General features: G+C 43.5%; 1 protein-coding gene across 1 annotated transcript in view; it reads left to right on the plus strand.

Annotated features, from left to right (window-relative positions):
- DOP1B (DOP1 leucine zipper like protein B) overlaps positions 1–21,637 on the plus strand; it is a 44,116-nt gene that overhangs the window by 14,995 nt on the left and 7,484 nt on the right. Inside the window, exons 5-23 of the mRNA XM_041487772.1 lie at positions 1,129–1,318; positions 1,998–2,096; positions 3,317–3,440; positions 3,959–4,059; positions 4,962–5,037; positions 5,582–5,702; positions 6,168–6,287; positions 6,844–6,949; positions 7,029–7,220; positions 8,359–9,072; positions 10,746–10,898; positions 12,021–12,121; positions 13,766–13,956; positions 16,453–18,037; positions 18,430–18,541; positions 18,886–19,074; positions 19,255–19,380; positions 19,884–20,129; positions 21,118–21,227. Of these exons, the coding sequence (XP_041343706.1) occupies positions 1,129–1,318; positions 1,998–2,096; positions 3,317–3,440; positions 3,959–4,059; positions 4,962–5,037; positions 5,582–5,702; positions 6,168–6,287; positions 6,844–6,949; positions 7,029–7,220; positions 8,359–9,072; positions 10,746–10,898; positions 12,021–12,121; positions 13,766–13,956; positions 16,453–18,037; positions 18,430–18,541; positions 18,886–19,074; positions 19,255–19,380; positions 19,884–20,129; positions 21,118–21,227 (4,656 nt within the window). The remainder of the gene's footprint in view (positions 1–1,128; positions 1,319–1,997; positions 2,097–3,316; positions 3,441–3,958; positions 4,060–4,961; positions 5,038–5,581; positions 5,703–6,167; positions 6,288–6,843; positions 6,950–7,028; positions 7,221–8,358; positions 9,073–10,745; positions 10,899–12,020; positions 12,122–13,765; positions 13,957–16,452; positions 18,038–18,429; positions 18,542–18,885; positions 19,075–19,254; positions 19,381–19,883; positions 20,130–21,117; positions 21,228–21,637) is intronic.

The following is a 21,637-nucleotide window of genomic DNA, read 5'->3' on the forward strand; positions in this document are numbered from 1 at the left end:
GGGTTCATTTTCAATTATTTTTCATGAGAGGCTTTCAGTCAAGTGTTTTCAGAACCTTCAATATTGAGGACTAAAATTAATCCATCTCCTGCTGTTCCTGAAAGTGAACAAAGTGCTGAGGTTGTGCTTCAACGCAGACACCATTTCCAGCTCCAAATTTCCCTGAGTTTGTGCACTCACACAGAAAATGGAAGAAAAAAACTGCTTTGAGGGATTTTTTAATAAAGAAATGGAAAAAAACCCATCACACTGGGAGGTGTTTCCTCTTTGAGCTGGGCTTTTCCTCTTTTCTAAATCTTGCATTCCTCACGTGAGGTTTCAATTCCTCCTTTATGGTAAAATACCAAAGTGTTCCAGAGCAGGACTGTGCTCCAGTCACAGGAGTCTCAGAGGAATTCATTTCAGGGTGTCCTGTATTGCAATTTATTGTTTTATCTCATGGAATCCTGGTATGGTTTGGGTTGGAAGCGACCTTAAAGATCATCCAGTTCCACCCCTGCCATGGCAGGGACACTTTCCACTGTCCCAGGCTGCTCCAAGCCCTGTCCAACCTGGCCTTGGCCACTGCCAGGGATCCAGGGGACTTCACATCTCTTTTTTTCTTTATCCAGTCCCTTAAAAATTGACCCTGTTGGTTTGAAAGTAGGAATTTTTAGGATAACCTCCAGCTCCCAGATGGACAAAATTGGCTTTCAGATTTTAACATCTGCTTAAATGACTTCCAGTTTAGCTTTTCACACCTCTGACAATAAACATTCTGCAGTCACAGGTGCTGCAGTTGTTTGGTCAGAGCTAAATATTTGCAGATATTTCCTGAAGAACTTCACTGTGTGTGAACAGAGACTTTGTTTTAGTGACAAAGAATTCAGTGGATTTGATTTTTTTTGTGCAGTCAGATTCATCAATCACCACCTGGGATAGGAGAAGGTTCCCTGCCCATGGCAGGGGGTGGAATGAGATGATTTTTGGGTCCCTTCCAGCCCAAACCATCCCAAGATTCTGTGATAAAGGGAAATATTGACAACACAAAGCTGCAAAACATCAAATAAATTATATAAACTCTATATAATTCCATTTCTGTGGTATAAAATCAGCTAACAAAGGGTTTTTTTCTCTGGCTGTGTACAGAACAGATGCTCTGCTTGTGAAGCTGTCCCTGCTGATGGGCCAGGAGGTGTTTTATGGAGCTCTCTGGGGCAGTGTCCTGGGCAGCCCCTCCATCAGGCTCCCTGCTTCCCTCTTCGTTGTCAGCCACATCAACAGGGAACTCTCTGGCAAACAGCAGAAATTCATGCTTGGCACTGATTACAAACTCACTGTAAGTTCATTTTACACCCTTGTTTGGGTTTGAAAAGCCAGGTGTCTGCTAAGGAAGGCAGGAGTCTCCTTTGACATGGAAAATGTAAACCCTCTCCTCCAAATTATTGGCCAGGTGGAGATAGAACACACACCCCCAGGCACAGTTTGTAACCTGAGACAACCCCATAATCTCAGCCTTGTCTGGATTAAATTAGGATGCCATGCAATTAAAAATATTTTGAAAAGAGAGACTGAAAGATCCATACTCTAAAATTGCTCCATCCATTTAATTTGAAGGGCAGCTTTTCTGGTTTCAGTGTTTGATGTGCAGTTCCCAAATTGTTTGCTGTTCTGAGGTTTTGTGTCTTTTTATTTTTCCAGTGAAATGGAAATCTTCTGTAGGGAGTAATTTGTGTCGAGTGATGGAATAAGTGTAAGGCCAATTAGAGTATATCTGCATTTTGGGAGGTTTTACATCTTGTAACTCTGGGACATTCTGTACTCCTACAAACCCAATATTAACAATTTTTTAATAGCCACAAAAATTTGTTTTAACTCACTTTGGGTGGAGGAGTTAAATTGTAATTGTCCTCTTATTTAAACAGAATGTTATTCATAGGTAGCCAAATTTTCTTCCTTTCTATCCAGTGATTGTTTGATAGCAAAATCAAATAAAATGTTGTGTTTTCCTTCTCCAGATAAAGTCTTTGTGCGTGTCAGTGCTGGATTCCAATGTCCTTGTGCAGAGGAACACTCTGGAAGCAATCCTCTTCTTTTTCCCATTTTATACAGCTTTGGTAAGGGGATTATTTTGGGATTTTTTCCATGCTGGGCTGAAGGTCTGTTCTGTGCAATCAGCCCAGCTCCCACCTCTGGTTTTGCCAAATGGCTGAATTTTGAACCCTCAAAACCTCAAAATCCATTAATTTTGGGATTTCTTGTGCTTCATCAATTTGAGCAGTGGAGGAGACTCTGCTGCTTCTCAGAGTCTTTACAGCTTCCAAGGCTGAAGAAATGATTTCACAGGGGCTTTTGGGGGGTATTTGGGATGTGCTTGAACTAGTCAAGCGTGAGCAGCTCATGCAGAAAAAATACGGAGTTTATTCAAGTAGGATTTTAGAATTTAGAATTGTCCACATTAAGTGATTTCTGGTAAAGACCAGGAGAGAAAAACTTACTTAAAAGTTATTCCCATTGTTTCCTCACCTCCCTGTAGGACAGGCAGTATTTAGGATGGAGGAAGAATTTTTAAGTCTTAGGGAGAGGAGAAGCTTTGGGCTGAGCTCAGGGTGGACTTGCAGGGCCTGAAGGAGCCCCAGGAAACCTGGAGAGAGACAATTTCCAGGGAATGGAGGGACAGGACACAGGGAATGGCTTCAAATTAAAAGATTGTGGAGTTAGGTGGGGTATTGGGGAAAATCGTTCATCCCTGGGAGGGTGGGCAGGGGCTGGGATGGAATTCCCAGAGCAGCTGTGGCTGCCCCTGGATCCCTGGCAGTGCCCAAGGCCAGGTTGGACATTGGGGCTTGGAGCAGCCTGGGACAGTGGAAGGTGTGGGAATGGATGGGCTTTAAGGTCCCTCCCATCCTGTGACTCCATTATCCCACTTTTCTCAGATCCCTTGAGATTGTGTCACATTTCTTTGACTGATGACATGGATAAGGGAATTGAGTCTTTCATTAGTAAATCTGGAGACCACACTAAGCTGAGAGCTGTGTCCATCTGTTGGAAGGTAGAATGGCTCTGCAGAGAGACCTGGAATGGTTGGATGGATGGGCTGAGTCCAACAGGATGAAGTTTAATAAGTCCAAGTGCCCAGCCCTGCCTATTCCAACATGGTCATTCTGGGAATTCTGTGAATTCTTGACCTTTTTAGCACACAAACCATTTTCTTGTTGATGCTTTGTTATCTTTTCCCCAATACATTATCATTCCCAGTTCAAAAGCCCAGCCCATCACCAGTTTGACTCCTTTCAGTGCTCACCAGCAGCTGAAAAATCTTTCTTTTCCACCCTAGGACTGCAAGGAAAGCACCATCGTGCTCAGGAGGGCTGATCTGGTTTATATCCTGTCAGCAGCCACTCAGACACTGCTGAGGAGAGACATGTCCCTCAACAGGAGATTGTATGCATGGCTGCTAGGTACTGTGCAAAATCCAAGGATTTTCGATGTTCTGCATACTTGAACATCTTGAACAACTTGAAAAAAAAAATCTGTGTTTAAAATTGAAATACACTTCTTTAGCTGTTAATGAATGATGATAAAGTAAATTGGTGTTTATTTGCTGTTTATTAAGTGCCTTAATACAATTAAATATTTGGTAAACAGGGCTTCTCTTCAGAGGTGAATTTATTTCTCCCTGAATGCCAGGGTATCTGATAAATTCTGATTCCACCCCCAGCTAGTTGTGAAGTGGTTCAGTGGACTAAAAGGACTAAAAGTTACTATTTTAATCTTATTTTTCTGGAAGAAATAGTGATTCCCACTGTATTTGGCCTTGGTTTTGATTTATGTGTTTTGCTGAACATCTGGATGCCCTCAAACTGGGACCTGTGGGCTGTTGAAATACAAAAGATTAAAAATGCGGTGTAAATTCAATATAAATCCCTCAGTGCTCTGTGCTGCTCTCTGAACTCCTCCTGCCTCTGTTTTCTTGTAGGTTCTGATATTAAAGGTGGCACTTTTGCTCCAGACTCCACCACTTCTGAAGACCATGCTGTTTACTTCTTTGGAAAATACTCTAAAGATCTTCTGGTTGAGGTTGGTGTTCATTTTATACAGATATATTCCAGATAAATTAATGATCCTTGCAATTTTAACTCAAACTGTGTCCAGAATTATTCCCAATTATTGGTTTGTCCTTCTCTCTTTGTCCCTGTGGTTACATATCCATCTATCTCAAAGCCTCTGTGCTGTATTTATCCCAATATTGGATTGCTTATGGAATCTAAGGAAACCAAAGGGAAGCATCTTGGCTGAACTACCTGAATTATTTTAAAATGTTTCTCTGGATAAGATCAGCCCTTGAGTAGAGACGATGGGAGGATGGAATTGATTTGTTTACCCTGGATGGAAATTAGACTTCATTTATAGCCAGTCCTAGTGTGGTAAAACATTGGAAGGGGCAGTCCAGGGCAGTGCTGGGGTCACCTCCCCTGAAAGTGCTGGAAACTGTATGGATGTGACACTTGGGGACAGGTTTAGAGGTGAACACAGGGGTGGTGCTGGGTCATGGTTGAACTCTGATCTTGGAGGTCTTTTCCAATGTTAACAATTCTGTGATTTGGCCCAAATACCCAAGTTTGGTTTTTTTTACTGGAGTAGAGCAGGAAGTGGAGAAGCAGGGGAGGCTCAGGTTGGAGACTGGGAAAGAAAATTTCCCTGGCAGAGTGGTCAGGCCTTGGGCTGAGCTGCCCAGGGAGGTTTGGAGTCGCTGGAATTGTCCCAGAGGAGTCTGGATGTGGCCCCTGGGGACAGGGTTTGGGGTGATGGCACTGGCTGATCCTGGAGGGGTCTTCCAGCCTTTGTAATTCTGGGGTTCTTAGCCTTGAGCTGGCATCTCAGGGCCACTTTAAAAAAGCACTTCCAGCCTTGTGTCAGTATTCAGCTCCATTTGTTCCTTGGGTGGATCTGCTCTTCCCTCTCTATGTCTGTCCATGCAGCACCAGCAGGATGAGGCTCTGCCCATCCTTACTTCAAGGGCAAATTCAATTTTCTGCACTAAAGAATTAAACCAAAGTGACTTGACAATTTTTAAAAAATATTTTGGGTGGGGAATAATGTTGCCAAAGACGTTGTTTCTGTTAGAAATATATTGATTAATCTAATTTAGAAAGTAAATAAGAGACATTGCCTCTCATGTGGATGTGTTGCTTGGCTTCCTGACAATGGATTAATCCAAAGTACAAATAAAGGGATAATAAATCCTTTTTAAACCAGGGATATTTAGCTAAACTGCATTATCCAGTTTAATCTTTCCAGTCAGAACATAAAGTTTGATTCCTTGAGCCTTAAGCCATTAAGACTCTCGCTCCCTTTAGAAATGGATTTAACAATGCAACAATTATTTAAAGGTATCAAATCAAACATAACAAATTTTGACCTTTTCTGCTATTCTTAGTCACTTAAACTTCTATATTTTCATATTTGAAAGCACTCTTTGCAATGCTTTATACACTACTTTTATTTTTTTTTAATTATTCCAAGTTTAGGGCACTGAAATTATTATTTCTTCTCCTCCTCTGTAGACAACTCTTGGATTCTTTTTTCCCTTTCCTTGCAGGGCCACAGGTTGTTGGGGATCTCTTCTTGGAAGTTCTTAGAGCTTTTTATTCCTACTGCAAAGACACCCTGGGTTCTGATCTCAAACTCAGCTACAATCAAAGTGGCAACACCCTGGCAAGGTATGAAAAATTTCCAACTCTGAGCTGAAACTGGATCATTTTTTAAGTTAAATGGTTAAAATGAAGGAGTTTAATGAAGTTTTGGGTTGTTACAAAGTGACTTTCTGGCCAGAGGATGAAATTTTTCTCTGGTTTCCCCTTTTCTCTACACACAATGAATTTCTCTTGGATTAGCAGAGAAAAAATGAAGTTTGCTGCATGTGATGGGTGTTGGGTAACCACAATGACATCAGGCTGCTGACAGAGCTCAGCCTTGTGATTCCCATCATCTGAAAGATGCTCCAGCTATTCCAGAATGATTTAGCCTTTGATTAAAAAAAAAAAAAAAACAAAACAAACAAACAAAAAGCACCAACTTTTTTTAGCTTTTAGAGAAAAGGGAAAAGACATTTTCAACTCCATCAGCTCACGTGATGTGAATCCTCACTGACATCTGCTTTTCTTTTCCTTTTCTCTCCCTTCCAGTGCAATCAAAGAGAACAAAAATGCTTCAGAAATTGTCAAAACAGTGAATTTGTTGATCACATCCTTAAGCACTGATTTCCTCTGGGACTACCTGACCAAATGCTTTGAAGATTGTTTCAGGTGTTTATGTTGTGCTCTCAAAAATGCCACTTCAGAGCTGTCTGTTCAGGACAATAATATTTACTAAAGCTTTTAAAGGACATCACACGTAGTAGAACCAGCCAGGTCTGTAAGTTGTGTCCACAAATAATTCAGGAGTGCAACCAGGTAAACAACTAGGTGGGAATTTCAACCTGGGAACAAAAGAAATTCCTTTCAAATCAACAGAAGAAGGAAAAAGGGTTGGGAAGGGAGGTGGAGAGGTGTTTCTAGAAGAAAAATAAAGATACTAAATGGGCTTTAAGTTCTCTTCCAACCCTCTGATTAGATGATATCTCTTTTTTTATCATTTTCTAACTCTAAGAAAGAAGATTCTGCAATCTGAAAATTAGCAGCTCTTCATCATACCACACAGAGTTGAGGTTGTTTTGACAGAATATTTTCCCCTGCTCTGTTAAAAGCCCTTTGCCTCAGAGCTGTTCAGTATTTTGTGCTGATTTTAGCAAAGCTTTTTGCTTGTAACCAGAATTTTGCCATGAAAAAACCCCCTTCCATAAGAATGTTTCTTTCACTCCAGAAACAAATCCACGGGGATGAGGTATCCTCTGGAAAATGTGAGCACTCCTCCTACCATTTCAGAGCTCTGCACTCTGCTGGTGTTCCTGCTGGATGTGATTCCTCTGGTAAGGCTGGGCTGAACAATCCCTGCTCAGTGGTGGAGGAGATGGGATAACTCCTTTAAACATTCATTTTGCATTTCAGGAGCTCTACTCAGAAGTGCAGACTCAGTACCTGCCCCAGATGCTCAGTTACATGGTGCAGTCTCTCCTGGAAAACATGGAAGTCTTGGGACTGCCAGAACTCACTCATGCCTTAAAAACCTGTTTTAAGGTGCTCAGCAAGGTGCAAATGCCCCCTTCCTACCTGGACATCGAGACAGGCAGTGGCAATGGGGTAGGTGATTTTCACCCCCTCAGAGATGGGTAAAACCCTTTAAAACTCTTGGTTTAAATGATTTTGGGACAGAATTTAAAATGCTAATTCTCCTTCAGCCTCGATGACAATTGCACCTGAAGGAGCCACAGGAAAGATGGAGAGAGACAGTTTCAAGGGAATGGAGGGACAGGACAGCAAACTAAAAAAGAGTAGCGTTCAATGGGATATTGGGAATTAGGAATTCTTCCCTGTGAGGGTGGGGAGGGGCTGGGCTGGAATTCCCAGAGAAGCTGTGGCTGCCTCATCCCTGAAGTGTCCAAAGCCAGCTTGGACAGGAGCTTGGAGCAGCCTGGGACAGTGGGAGGTGTCCCTGCCATGGCAGGGGTGCCACTGGATCATTTCTAAGATCCCTTCCTACCCAAACCTATAATTCTATGAAATTTTTAAGTACAACAATAAAGATTTTTTGAAGCTTCCCTTTTTGGCTCCTTCCAGGGCACTCTGTACCCTTGTTACTCTCACTGGGTATTCAGTTCTGGCCTATTTGAATTATTTGTGGCACTCAAGGAGTTTAGTCTTGTCTGCCTCTGAGAAGGATGGGATCTAAATGGTTTTGGAAACAGAATGCAGTAGCTAAAAACTGGAGTTACCAAATGCAGCCCAGCTTCACAGCTGGTTAGGTCTGCAGGGCTTTCAATGAATATTTCAGTGGAACACAATGGGACATTGTTGGTGTGCAAAGGACCATGCTGAGGAATGAGGAATAAATGGAATAAAGCAGCCCCAGGAGCACAGCCTGCCAAATCTGCCAGCAGAGCAAATACCTGCATTTGAGCAGAAATAATGCAACAGATGGAGCACTGCTCTGGGGGGAAATGGGTTTTAAGGGAGCACATCCCTCTGTTTGATGAGTCAGTTGTGTGAGGTTTATACAGATATTTATATATGATAAATATATATCTGTTATATATTTTATGTTATATATTTATACAGATATTGGGTTTTAAAGGGAAATTAATGGAGCTGTTTATAAACAACTGTGATCCTGAAACTGGGAATCACAAACAGCAATTTTTCCTTTTTCTGTCATTGCTGTTCTCCAAGTGAAACCTGTGTTGGCAGTGCCACATTAACCATATCCCTGCTGCTGTTGCAGAGTCCAGTGCCAAAGGAAGATCTGGACATAACCCTGGAGACCAAACCTGGGCTGCCGGAGGAGGAGGAGGCTCCATTCCCCACCCTCAAGTCAGAGGACAGTGGCATTGGCCTGAGTGCCTCCTCCCCAGAGCTGTGCCAGCACCTGGGGGTGCCCACGGTGACCCTGGAGAGAGATGATGTCTGGAAAAAAGGAGGGAGCATCCAGAAAACTCTGCACTGCATCCAGGAGCTGGTGGCCAAGTTTGCCAGCAAATACATTTTTGGGATGCAGCTCCAAGAAATGAGTCCTGAAGGGATTGCAGCAATAAATCTGAGCGGGAAGGAGAAAAAGGAGAATGGCTACAGGTTACCTGAGAGTGGCAACAAGAAAAAGAGTCCCTGGGATGGCAAGCAAATCACTGTGCCTCAGGTGAAACAAATGCTCTCAGAGCTGTTCTCAGCCCGGGGCTCGCCCTTCAGGAGCAAGAATTCCACTGCTCTCCTCTCTGAACACAAAAAGGAGAAGGAGGAGGAGGAGTGGGACCTGGAGCTGGTGCTGGGACCCCTCAGAGGGGACTGCAAGGAAGCTTTCTCTGCAGCTTGTCACCTGCTGCTGGATTGTACCACATTCCCAGTTTACCTGTCTGAGGAGGAGATGGAACACTTGTACCTCTCTCTGTTTCAGGACCCTGGTAAGAGTTTTCCTTTCCTGAGGATTTTTAGGATGGAAACAGTGAGAGCTTGGCTATTTTCAGGACCAGAGGCACTAAAAACCCTTGGACAGGGCTGAAAGCAAATTGGGAATTAAATCGTCACCCACCTCAGCATCTCGGGTGTGCCTGGCAGCTGAGTTTTGCCAAGCTTCTTAAATTCAAATTTTTTTTTTTTAAATCCACTGTAAAATTTGGAGCTGAAGGGATACAAAGTCATCCTGGCCTGTACAGCCTTGCATGGTTCAGGATTTTCAGGATACCCATCCCTGTTGTGCCCTGTTATGCATGGGTTATGCCCCCAAAAAAGGATGTTGTAGAGGAAGATGGATGTAGGTGGAAAATTTGAGCTCTAAACCATAACAGAGGCAAAATCATCTCTTATCCCAAACCCTCAGCATTTAAAGGAGTTCAGTGTAACAAATAAGAATAATTTTGTGCAGCCAGAGGCCTGTTTGTTCTTGGATTTCCAGTTCATTCCTTAGCTTTAGCAGGAGCTGCTATTGACCTGAAGGTTAACTCACAAACAGGTTTGTGGGGAATGGAGAGGTGGGAAACTGAAAAATTAGGTCCTGTTCCTCACCTCACTCCATATTCCTGCTGTCTGATGATATTCCCATCATCTCCATGGCTGAGCATGGCATGGACATGGAATACTTCCATTGCTCCCTCAGGAAAAGATGGCTTGGATTGATGTCAGCTACTTCAGTTATATATAATTTATAAATCCTGAAAGGAGGGGCCTCAGTGCTACTGGAAGAGCATCCATGGATCCTGAGCCCTCTGGAACTGGTTGTGACAATGGCAGCTGGAAAACAAACCAGCAGCTCTAAATAATAAACATATTAATTGGGAATATTATATGTTATTGGATTGGGAATAAACATATAGGGCAAAACAGAAATCCTGGAAGTTTTGGGGTCCTGCAAGAGCTTTCTGCTGGGAGAAGTAGGGAAAGCATGGAAAGGTTGTGGCTGCCTCATCCCTGGAAATGTTCCAGGCCAGACTTGGAGCACCCTGGGAGGGTGGAAGGTGTCCCTTCCAACCCAAACCTACTGTGATTCCATGAACTGTTGATGACAGGATCTGGGCAGTCATTTTGGTCCTGTGACCTTGCTTAAAGGATTTTTGGGAGTATGACCCCAACCCTGAGGTTGTTTCATGTGGATTCTTTTGCTTCTTTCTTTTGCCAAGGTCAGGATTAAAGATGTGAGAGGGTATTTCTCGTTGGGACTCAGATGTTTATCAGTTCTTGTCTCTGTTACAGTCTCACAAACCCTGAGTTCTGCAGCACTTCACTCTGACAAACTAAAAATGGAGCCCTGTCTCTCTCTCTACAAAGCCTTTTAAGGAAAAACTGTTTAATTAAGAAATGACATCTAAATTTTTTTTACTTTTAACCCAATAACCAACCACCTGTTCCTGCAATGAGGACTTTTTTATCCAGTGACACAAAACCACCCAAACCCAGGGAGAAGAACATGAAGAAGGAGCAGCCTCCACCCTAAACCCTCCATCTTGCTTTATATCTATTACTTACTGCCCAGCTACGCTGACCCTCTAATTCATAGAATCCTGAGATTCTGAGGCCATTTGGGAATGCCTTCTGGCAACAGGAAGCCAGGAAGGAAATGGCTCTTATTATGAATATAATTACGAATATATTCATATTTAGTTGTTTGCTCTTTTTCCCTAGAGAGTTGCCTGTGTGCTCTGGAATCAGCTGAACAAGGAGACTCGGGAGCACCACATTGCCTGTGTGGAATTGTTCTACAGACTTCACTGCCTGGCTCCCTCAGCAAATATCTGTGAGGACATCATCTGCCAGGCCCTTCTGCACCGGGATAAAGTAGGTCCTGTGTAGCTGCAGCTCTCTTCACAGAGAGCAAACAAACACAGCTTCTCAAGGATATTGCTTGGGAATTGCAGTGAGGAACTTTAGAGAAAGAGAAAACAATTCTTATCTTTGTTTTCTGTTTTTGTTGTTTTTATACATGTGGAATGTGTTAAGAAGATTGTTTACCTGAAGGGATTTGGTAATTATATTCTAGTGATAATTGTTTATATTAACTAACCAATCACTCGAAGCCGTGTCCTGACTGTCTGGAGACAGTCACGAGTTTTTCTTTAGTATCCTTTTAACAGTGATAATTGTTTATATTAATTAACCAATCACTCGAAGCTGTGTCCTGACTGTCTGGAGACAGTCACAAGTTTTTCTTTAGTATCCTTTTAATATCTCTTTAGTATAGTTATAATATGGTATTAATGTAATATAGTATAGTTTAATAAAGCAATTGTTCAGCATTCTGAATCAGTAGAGTCAGTACCAATCATTCCCAGATGTTGGAATCATCCTGACTCTGCTATAGGTCTGCATGCACTGAATACCCTCCAGCACTGTAGAATTGTTCCAGTGCTTCCCAAAAGTCCTGCTGTTCCCTTCTCCATGTGTTCACTCCCGTGGTTGCTGTGTTTTCCAAGAGTCTGGCAGGCTCTGTCCATGCTTTTACAATTCCCTGGGATTTGTTCATCATGGGATTAGTGCTGGACTTAATCCCTGGGTACAAAATCTAGCACTAGATATTAGCTGGAATTTTTAGTTCAAACTCAAATCCTGTCATTTTTGTCAGGATTTCCCACTGCCCCAGCTCTACCAGTATCTGTAAAATCACTTTATTTTTACAGTATTTGGTCTCACAATAAGCTGTATTTTAAGAGAGCCAGTTATTAATTATTTTCCTTTTCTAATATAATGACAGCACAGTTCTTTAACAGCTGACAGAGCATTTTGCACAATAAAACTTTAACCAGTCTTTCCCATTGTTTTCCTGTCCTTGCAATATTGCAACATAAAAATTTGCAAACCTTTTTAAAGCTTTTCACCAGTAACCACTGCGTGGATACCAATGTATTCCCATTTTCATCCAACTTGGAAACCTCCCTAAATCTCCTTTTTTTCCTTGCCAAGGGAACAAGGCTGGAAGCTCTGTTCAGATTCTCTGTCATGTGGCACCTGACCAGAGAGATCCAAGGCAGCAGAGTGACTTCCCACAATCGCTCCTTTGATAGGTATTTCCACTTCCATTTGCATTTTTATATTTAATTATATCATGTTTTATTCTTTTTTCTGAGCTGGGGAGGTGTTCTCTGTAGGGAGAGTAAAAAAAATGAACAAAAGGAATATTTTCTACTTCCTTGGAGTTTATCTTTGCAGGACACTCTGTGCATGCTGTGGTTTCTTTTGGGTGAAGGAAGTTGCTGTAAAAATAGAAAGACCTTCATTAAGGAGGAGTAGAGATATTTTTTAATCTTGGAGTGAATTAAATTTGCCTTCCAAAGAAAATAACACCAACTCCTTGTAAAAACAAAAATCTTAGTTTAGTTTTACTTCCTATGAGATAAAATGAAATAAAAGCAAATAAGTATGGGAAAGAATTTAAAAAGTGGGAGGATTGGTGAGGCCTTGCTTGTACAATTCCTGAGCTCAGTCCAGGAAAGCTGCTTGGCCAAAGCTGTTGGGAGCAGACCTGAGCCATTAAGCACGCTCTGGGTGTGCTCCCTGCCCGGATTTTATTGCTTAATTTAACTTTTTTTAGGGATTTCAGCTGTCCTTGGTGCTGGTGATGCCTTGGAGTGGCTCCCTAGAACAGAGGCTAGACAAGATTAAGAGAATAAGAGCAGGTATTTATTAAAGGCCTCCACAGACACACCTTGGGCACTCAGAAGCCTCCCAGAGGCCTCACCCAACCTGGATAATGGTCACCAGTGTTTCACACAATTATCACTTTGGTCCATTTACATATCAGGGGTTAATTCTCCAATTACAGCTTGAGATAATGAAGTCATTAACCCCCAGTTTGCTTCCTCCCAATTCACTTTTTTTTTATATTTTCAGGTCCTGAGGCTGTAGGGTGTCCTTGGGTGTCAGGCCTAGCGGGATTGCTTTGTCTGAGCAAAATGTGAAGACAGTGATGCCTTGGGAGGCTGCCTGGAACAGAGGCCAGGGAGTGCTAAAGGAATAAAGCAGGGATTTATTAAAAAGCCTTTAAAGGATACACTTTGGGCAGCAAAACAGCCCAGCTGAGGCTACACCCAAGAGGGACCCAAGGTGGACCCTGGGTCATGAGTTTTCACACTTTTATAGGTTTTGGTCCATTTCCATCTTGGGGTTAATTGTCCTATTACATCTTCAGGTTATGAAGTCCCATCCTCTCAGATTGCTCTCCTCAATTTGCTGTTTGTACTTTTTTGGGGCCTGGAAAAGGATCGTTTTGTGTGAGTGAACTCTGAGGAGAACTTGCTGACACTTCATATGAGGTTCAGAGTTATACACTAATGCAGTGCAAAATCTGGAAAATATGAAATCTAAAACTTAAGGCATCAACAGTAACTAACACTTCATGAGGACTTTAGAGGTGTGCACTAATGTGTGAGAAACGGACTTCTAAGGATCCATTGTAAGACTTGTAGATCGGATTTGTAAGAATCCATTGTAGGACTTGTAGATCGGATTTGTAAGAATCCATTGTAGGACTTGTAGATCGGATTTGTAAGAATCCACTGTAAGATTTGTAAGAATGGATTTGTAAGAATCCAGGCACTAATCCATACACTAAAGTGTAATGTGTGAGAAATCCATTTCTCACATCAGCGCAGTGGAGGATTTAAACCCCGGACAAGCCCGAGTGCCGAGTTATCCGTGTTTTCCCGCAGGTCGCTGTTCGTGGTGCTGGACAGCCTGACGTGCTCGGACGGGGCCATCGGCGCGGCGGCGCAGGGCTGGCTGCTGCGGGCGCTGTCGCTGAGCGATGTGGCGCGGATCCTGGAGCCCGTGCTGCTGCTGCTGCTGCACCCCCGCACCCAGCGCACCTCCCTGGGCTGCCTCAGGCACCGCGCCTCCCCAGGTACCGCCCGGGCTGTGGTAAAAGGCAGGGAGAAATGATGAGGAGGACTCTGTTGGTATCAGAAGGCTAATTAATTGTTTTATTGTACTGTATTATTGTCATTCTTGCGCCGAGAATAACACAGGAACAGGCGGGAGGCGGTATTGTAGAAAGAGCAAGGAAGGCTTTATTCAAGAGAACAGCACAGTTTTATAGAGTGATACAATAGATTCTGTTTGATTGGTTAACAAAAACATCTTCCTCATACACTGTCCTTGAGAAGAACAGAAAGACGAAGTAGAAAAACACCACCTGCAGATTGCTTATACTTAACAAGTTATCACATTCTTACAACTCCCTAAAAGTTCTCACAAGCCAGTGTGAGAAGCACTTGCTGTTTCTCTCTCTCTGTCCCATTGGAATGCACATATTATTCTATACTCTATTACACTACATCTAAACTGAAACTGCACAAGCACTCAACTGCACTGAAGAGAATCTCGTGACTGCCTGCTGACCGACAGTCTGCACATGTGCTTGGCCCTGACAGGCCGAGGAAACACAGCACCATCACTGGGTGAACAGTCTGCATATTGCATTCTACTTTGGCACAAACACAGGTGCAGCAAATGAGATAAGAATGGTTTTGGTCATTCTTTGCTCTGCTTCTCTCACTGCTTCTCTCAGGTTCAGAGAATGTGAATCCCTCAGGGCCCTCTGGGGCACTGCCTCATCCATGAGATGAAGCCAGCGGGGTGAGGGCCAGCCCTGCCCTTGGGTCACAACAACCCCAGGGAGTTCCAGGCTGGGCAGAGGGGCTGGAAAGCTGGAAAAGCCCTGGGGGTGCTGGGGACAGGGCTGGACACGAGCCCAGGGGTGCCCAGGTGGGCAAGAGGCCACTGGCAGCTGGGCTGGATGAAGAATTGTGTGTCCAGCAGGAGCAGGGCAGGGATTGTGTGGTAATAACATATCCTCTGAACAGAGAGAGACATAGTTCTCTGCCAGGATTTTCCTGGGAAGCTGTGAGAAGCTGCACAGAAGCTTCAGAAAAATTCAGAGAAGAGAATGAAAAACAATTCTTCTCTCCATTTGCTGCAACTGTTGTTGTGTACATGTAGAATGTGTTATGGATATAATTTACCAACAAGTGATTTCTTAATTAGACACTGGATGGTGTTTAGAGGGATTGACCAATTAGACTGTCAGTAAGGGTTACGAACTTCTTAGTGAGATACTATAGTATACTATAATCATATAGTACAGCTTAATAAAACAATTGATCAGCCTGCTGCAATCAGAGTCAATATTAATTATTCCCCATTCAAGGGACCATTACCACAATAGGATTGTCCCTCTGTGCTGGCTCTGAGAGGCCCCTCGAGGGCTGTGCCCAGTTCTGCTCTTGCAGGAGAGACCTGGAGGGGCTGGAGCGTGTCCAGGGCAGGGAACGGAGCTGGGAAGGGGCTGGAGCCCCAGCAGGGGCTGAGGGAGCTGGGAAGGGGCTGAGCCTGGAGCAAAGGAGGCTCAGGGGGCCCTTGTGGCTCTGCACAAGTCCCTGCCAGGAGGGGACAGCCGGGGGGTCGGGCTCTGCTCCAGGGAACAGGGACAGGAGCAGAGGGAACGGCCTCAGGCTGGGCCAGGGCAGGCTGAATTTGGATATTAGGAAAGATTTCTTCATGGAAATGATGGTAAAACATTGGAAGGGACTGCCCAGGGCAGTGCTGGGGTCACCTTCCCTGGAAGTGTTGGAAACTCTGTGGATGTGACACTTGAGGACAAGTTTAGAGGTGAACAGCGGCATGGTACTGGGTGATGTTGGACTCTGATCTTGGAGATCTTTTCCAATGTTAACAATTCTGTGATTTGGCCCAAATACCCAAGTTTGGTTTTTTTAACTGGAGCAGAGCAGGAAGTGCAGAAGTTTCTGGAAGTTCCTGTCCCCTGTCCTGTTACCAGGCTGTGCTTTCAGCATCATTTCTTGGTGTCAGTTGACAAATAAATGTCCCACAATTAAAGCATCCACAGGGCTGCCATAGAAACACTGAGCTAATCTATTCCTTCCTTGTTCCACAGCATTTAATTAAGGAAAAAATTAGCTCTTTAATTAATTAATTAATCCCTCTGTTGCCATCCTTCTCATTGCCCTCCCGATCTCCACAAATATTTATTGTTCAGGAAGCATAAAAAAAGACAATTGTCACTCAGGGTGTCTCAGCCTAAAAGTGCTCTATGTTTTGATCCTGTTCTTTTTGCAGGACGTTAGCACTGCTCTTTAACCACTTTAAAAGTGAAACAATTCTTGCCTTAAGAATAATTCTTGTTCATTTTTTTAGTCACACTCATTACAATTAATACTGGACTGGAGCAAAGCAGCTTTCTAAACTTCTAAAAAAAATATTTATTAAATATAAAGCATGATGTGTTGACTAAATGAGCCTTAAAGGTCCCTTCCAAGCCTGACTGTGATATGATTTTATGTGTGAAATAGCAATCAAATTAATAAAATCTATTTTTCAGACTATGTTCGTGATTGGCTTTGCAAGAAAAAGGCCCCTCTGAAAGAGTCTGGCATCTCTGAGAGCAATTCTGAGGAAAACCTTCCCTTGAGCCAGTTCACTACTGTGGACAGAGAAGCAATTTGGGCAGAAGTGGAAAATGATCCAGAGAAAGCAGAGCTAAAAGCTGAGCAGCCTGAAAATGATGGCTCTTCCCAGGACACAGAGGGCGACCAGGACAACAGCGAGCACACGGAGTCTGCAGACACCAGCACAGGCCATGACAGTGACAACACCTCCTCCTTGTCCCCTTCCCTGGAGCTGCAGGAGGTGAGCAGCGAGGACAAGGAGGCTGCAGCTGATGGCAGAGAGGCTCCAGGCCACGGGAATTCCCTCAGTGCCTCCGAGAGCTCCAGATCCAGCGTGGGGCTCAACCTCGTCAGGGCCGACTCCGAGAGGACTCAGGCCTCGGAGTCTCTGTCCAGTGACGAGGAGGTGGAGCTGGAGCTGCAGGAGATGGCTCACTGCAGGCTGCTGAGGCAGCAGAAGGAGAAGCAGGAGCTGGCAGAGGCCCTGTTCAAGCACATGCTGCTGTACTTGCAACCCTACGACTCCCGGCGGGTGCTCTATGCCTTCTCCGTGCTGGAGGCCGTGCTCAAAACCAACCCCAAGGAATTCATCGAGGCTGTGGCCACCACCAGCATGGACACCAGCTCCACAGCGCACCTGAACCTCATCTACAACCTCTTGGCTCGCCACCAGGAAGCTCTGGTAGGGCAGAGCTTTTATGGGAAGCTGCAGCCTCAGTCCCCCACGGCGTGTCCGCACTCGCTGCTGATCGAGCTGCTCACCTCGCTGTGCCTGAGCTTCCTGCGCTCCTACTACCCCTGCTGCCTGCAGCTCAGCCACAGAGACCTGCTGGGCAACAGGGACGTGCAGGTGAAGAGCGTGGAGGTGCTCATCAGGATGATGGCCCAGCTGGCCACCACGGCCAAGGCGGCCGAGCCCAGGAACGTGGAGTTGATCCGTGATCTGCTGGGAAGGTGCCAAGTGCAGGAGCTGGTGCTGCTCTCACTCTCGGCCTCCATGTACGTCAGCCACAAGCGCTACCAGCTCCTGGCTGATGGGGCCAACCACCAGGAGCAAGAGCTCTTCGAGGAGAGCCTGATCAATTTTGGCCACGATCAGATCTGGAGCGAGCACCCTCTCCAGATTGAGCTGCTGAAGCTGCTGCAGGTGTTGATTGTCCTGGAGCACCACCTTGGCCAGAGGCCTGAGGAGCAGGAGAGCCAGCCAGACTTGTCCAAGGAGTGGCAGCAGGCTCTGAACTTCCAGCAGGCCATTGGGGCCATGCAGTACGTGTACCCACACCCCATCACCTCCCAGGGCTTGTTTGTCTCTGCCGTGGTGAGGGGGCTCCAGCCCGAGTATGGCCATGGCATGCATCCCACCTGGGTGGGCTTGGTCACCAGCTCCCTGCCCTACTTTGGGAAGTCCTTAGGCTGGACCGTGGCCCCATTTGTGGTGCAGATCTGTAAAAACCTGGATGAGCTTGTCAAGCAGTATGAAAATGAAGCTGTGAAGACTTCTGCCAAAACATCTGCCAGGTAAGAGCCACCAGCGGGGATTTGTTATTCCAAAAATTCCCCTTTCCACAGAGCTGGGAGTGTGAAGGAACTCCCTGGGTCAGCACCGTGGCTCCCAGAGTTTGATCCTTAATTCCTGCTGCACCTGGAGTGAGCTGGAGGCAGGATTGGTGCAGCAGCTGGAAGAAGATAGGAGAGAGGAGCAGCAGCAACTCTGATATTTCCTGGCTCCCTCTGCCTTCCATCCAAGTATAAAAGCTCCCAGTTTTATGGATCCCTTCATTTTGATATTCCTGATCTGATATTCCTAATATTCCCTCCAATTTTAGCTGTTGAATAGAAACAGGAATTTTTAATCAAGGGAATACCACTTGGCTTATTAACATGTTTTGGTTTTTTTCCCCCTCCCAAAGCTTCACTTCTAAAAGAGAAAATGTGACTCCTGATTACCCCCTCACCCTTCTGGAAGGACTGACAACCATCGGGCACTTCTGCCTTCTGGATCATCCCCATCCAACAAAAAAGGTACGTGGGAATCCCCTGACAGCAGGGTCACATCCACCTTCCTTCCAGGTGAAGAGAAACAGGGAATTGTACAAGAAAATAACCTTAGAGAGGCCTCAGAGCACACCCAAAGAACTGAGCTGACTCAAAGTGAAAGGACTGAGCTCAATTTTTCTGTGTTTGAAGACTGCAGAGGGAATTTGAAGTCATTGTTCATGAAGATCTTGGTGATGCAAATATCAGTCCTTAACAAACTGGCTTATTTTCTTTGGGCTTATAATGCTTTGATGTGTTCCCTACAATTTTTAGGTTCTTTTGCATAAGAAATCATTATAACATTGATATTTTGGGGTTTTTTTTCCCAGTCATCCTGTTCAGCTGAACCTGCCAACCTGAGGAATGCCAGGAATGCCATCCTGGAGGAGCTGCCCCGAATTATGAACACCATGAGCCTCCTCTGGAATGTCATCAAGAGGGAAGACTCCCAAAAAAGACCAACTGACTTCTTTGGGACAACTAAAGGCTCCTCTTCAGTCTACTTTAAAGCAACCAAAGTAGGAGCTCTTTTAAAATGATGATTTTTTTTTTTAATCTCCTCATCCTCCCCAGTGCGTTTTACATGGAGCTCTTTTATTGTTGTTTATTTTCTGTATATCCTGGGAAAAGAAATAATACTTTATAAAGTAGGAGATGGTCTTTGCCTTACATTGATAATTATTTTCCTCCCTTTACAGACACTAAGAACAAAAATATTGGACTTCCTGAATCCCTTGACAGCACACCTTGGAATCCAGCTGATGGCAGCAACTGCTGCAGTGTGGAACAGCAAAAAACCTCACAGAAGTCACAGTAAAACCAAGGTGAAGCTAAAGAAAAGCACCTTTTTATTTCCTGTATAAAGGCAAATGTTACATTTATGTGGTCAGTTCTTAACTCTGTTTGTAGATTCTTTGGGGTTTTTTTAAATAGGAGTGAAAAATCTGAAATCCTCTTAGTTAGAAAAAGCATCAGAACTACAATTAAACCTCAATAAATAATCAAATAAAACCCACATTGTGGGTTTAAATATGAGAGTAAAATCCATTTTTTATTCAATACTGTATTGCCAAAATATAATTGGCCAATTATATTTTAAAGCTCATGAATCAGCTCAGTTTCCAGAGAAAATGAGAGCTGTGTTCTCTGGAACTCATTATTTATCCTGGGGAGAACCTTTTCCTTTCCTGCTTTCACTGGGGCAGAATCCAGTTGTGTTCATGAGGTGTTGGGAGATCTTTAAATGGCAAGGGCTGTGTGTGGTTATCCACTGTAATTTACATTTCATTTTGAGGGGTGTGTGTTCTGCTTTGTTTTCTCTTGTCAGATTCTCCCGGTGGCCAGTGCATCCCAGCTCGTTCTCGTGGACTTAATTTGTGCCCTGAATACATTAAAAATTGACACCATCTTGTATCTGGTCAAAGAGGTGGTGAAGAAACCAGCACAGATCAAGGGGGAAGAGGTATTAGGTGTTCTATATTTTTTAAACAGCTCTTTTACAAAACCAAATTCACCAAGCAATAAGCATTTTTCTAATAGTACACAAACAAAAATTTTTAGAAATCCTTTAATCCTAATCAAAAACCCAAAACAAATTAAAAATCCATTTCCATTAATAACCTAAAGCAAAAAGTGTACTTATATCTCCACAAGATCAAAAACAAACTAAATTCCAAAAAAGATCACAAAACCGTATCAAACAAAAAGTGTTAAAAACTCTAGAAACAAAAAGGTGAGCACACAAACAAAAACTACAACTAAAAACAAACATCTCTTACTTCACATACAAATACTACAAACATAAAATTAAATCTAATATCACATTTATATATTTTGATTTTATTTACTCTCAACAGTACAGTTTTACCCATTAATCAACCAAAACCCAAAATTTAAATAACCTTAACCAATACATCAAACTTAAATACCATACATTTAACTCATTCAAACCCTAAAAAACCATTTTCAAATTATTTAACAAATTTATCAATAACTACTAAACCAATACCAAAAACTATTCCTCCACATCCTTCACAATTCATTGTAAATCCCTCTAATAAAGTTTACAGCACATTCCTTCCTAAAACATCTTGTAAACACCAAAAATTTAAAAATCCTGAGTTCTATAAAAATAAATTTTTACATCAAATTCAATATTTTTATACTTAAAATATAAAGATATAAAATATATAAATACAAAAATAAATATAGAAAATAAATAAATATCATAATATAAATATATACATATAAATATACAATTATTTAAACTATAAAATTATATTACAATCTATTATATATTTTATATTATTTATATTGTTTATATTTTATATATTAAAATATAATTATTTTTATATCTATTTATTTAAAAAATAAATATATAATATAACAACAAAAACAAAACTTCAAGCAGGTTTCTGTGAAGAGGATTTTCCTGATAGATTAAACAGGAGTGCCAGTCTTTTGGGGGCTATTCAACTACACACATTTCCAGCCTGAACCATGGCTGGAACACTTGCCACAGTGCCAGCCGTGGGTGTGCAGAGCTCTGTGTCCCTTGTCAGGTGCTGGCCTCGCTGCTGGACGTGGTGTACCGCAGTGATGAGAAGGACAAGGCCGTGCCCCTCATCTCCCGCCTGCTCTACTTCGTGTTCCCCTACCTGCGGAACCACAGGCCAGTCTCTCCCTGCTCCTGCCATTTCCCTGCCTCATCTTTTTGTTTTCCCTTGTTTCTCCATTCTCTGTTCCCATTCTAATGGATTTGAGCTGGGTTTGAGCACTGTTTCCCCAGGAGCTGAACCGTTGTTGTTTGAGCTCTGCTTCCCCCACCTGGGATCTTGGGCTTTACTCAATCTCCCCTTTCTGTGCCTGTCAGGGGATGGGGATGGGGCAGCAGAGCATGGGAGGTCCCAGGATCCACCAGGAAGCAGAAAAGCATCATCTCTCCCTATTCTCTCCCTAGTTTTTCTCACAAATGTGGGAGAGATGGATGATATCCAATGGGGACACAGGGCATGGAGTCCTGGAATGGTTTGGGTTGGAAAGGACCTCAAAGCCCATCCAGTGCCACCCCTGCCATGGCAG

The sequence above is a fragment of the Pyrgilauda ruficollis genome, unplaced genomic scaffold (assembly GCF_017590135.1).
Source record: "Pyrgilauda ruficollis isolate IOZ18807 unplaced genomic scaffold, ASM1759013v1 scaffold84, whole genome shotgun sequence".
Lineage (NCBI taxonomy): Eukaryota > Metazoa > Chordata > Aves > Passeriformes > Passeridae > Pyrgilauda > Pyrgilauda ruficollis.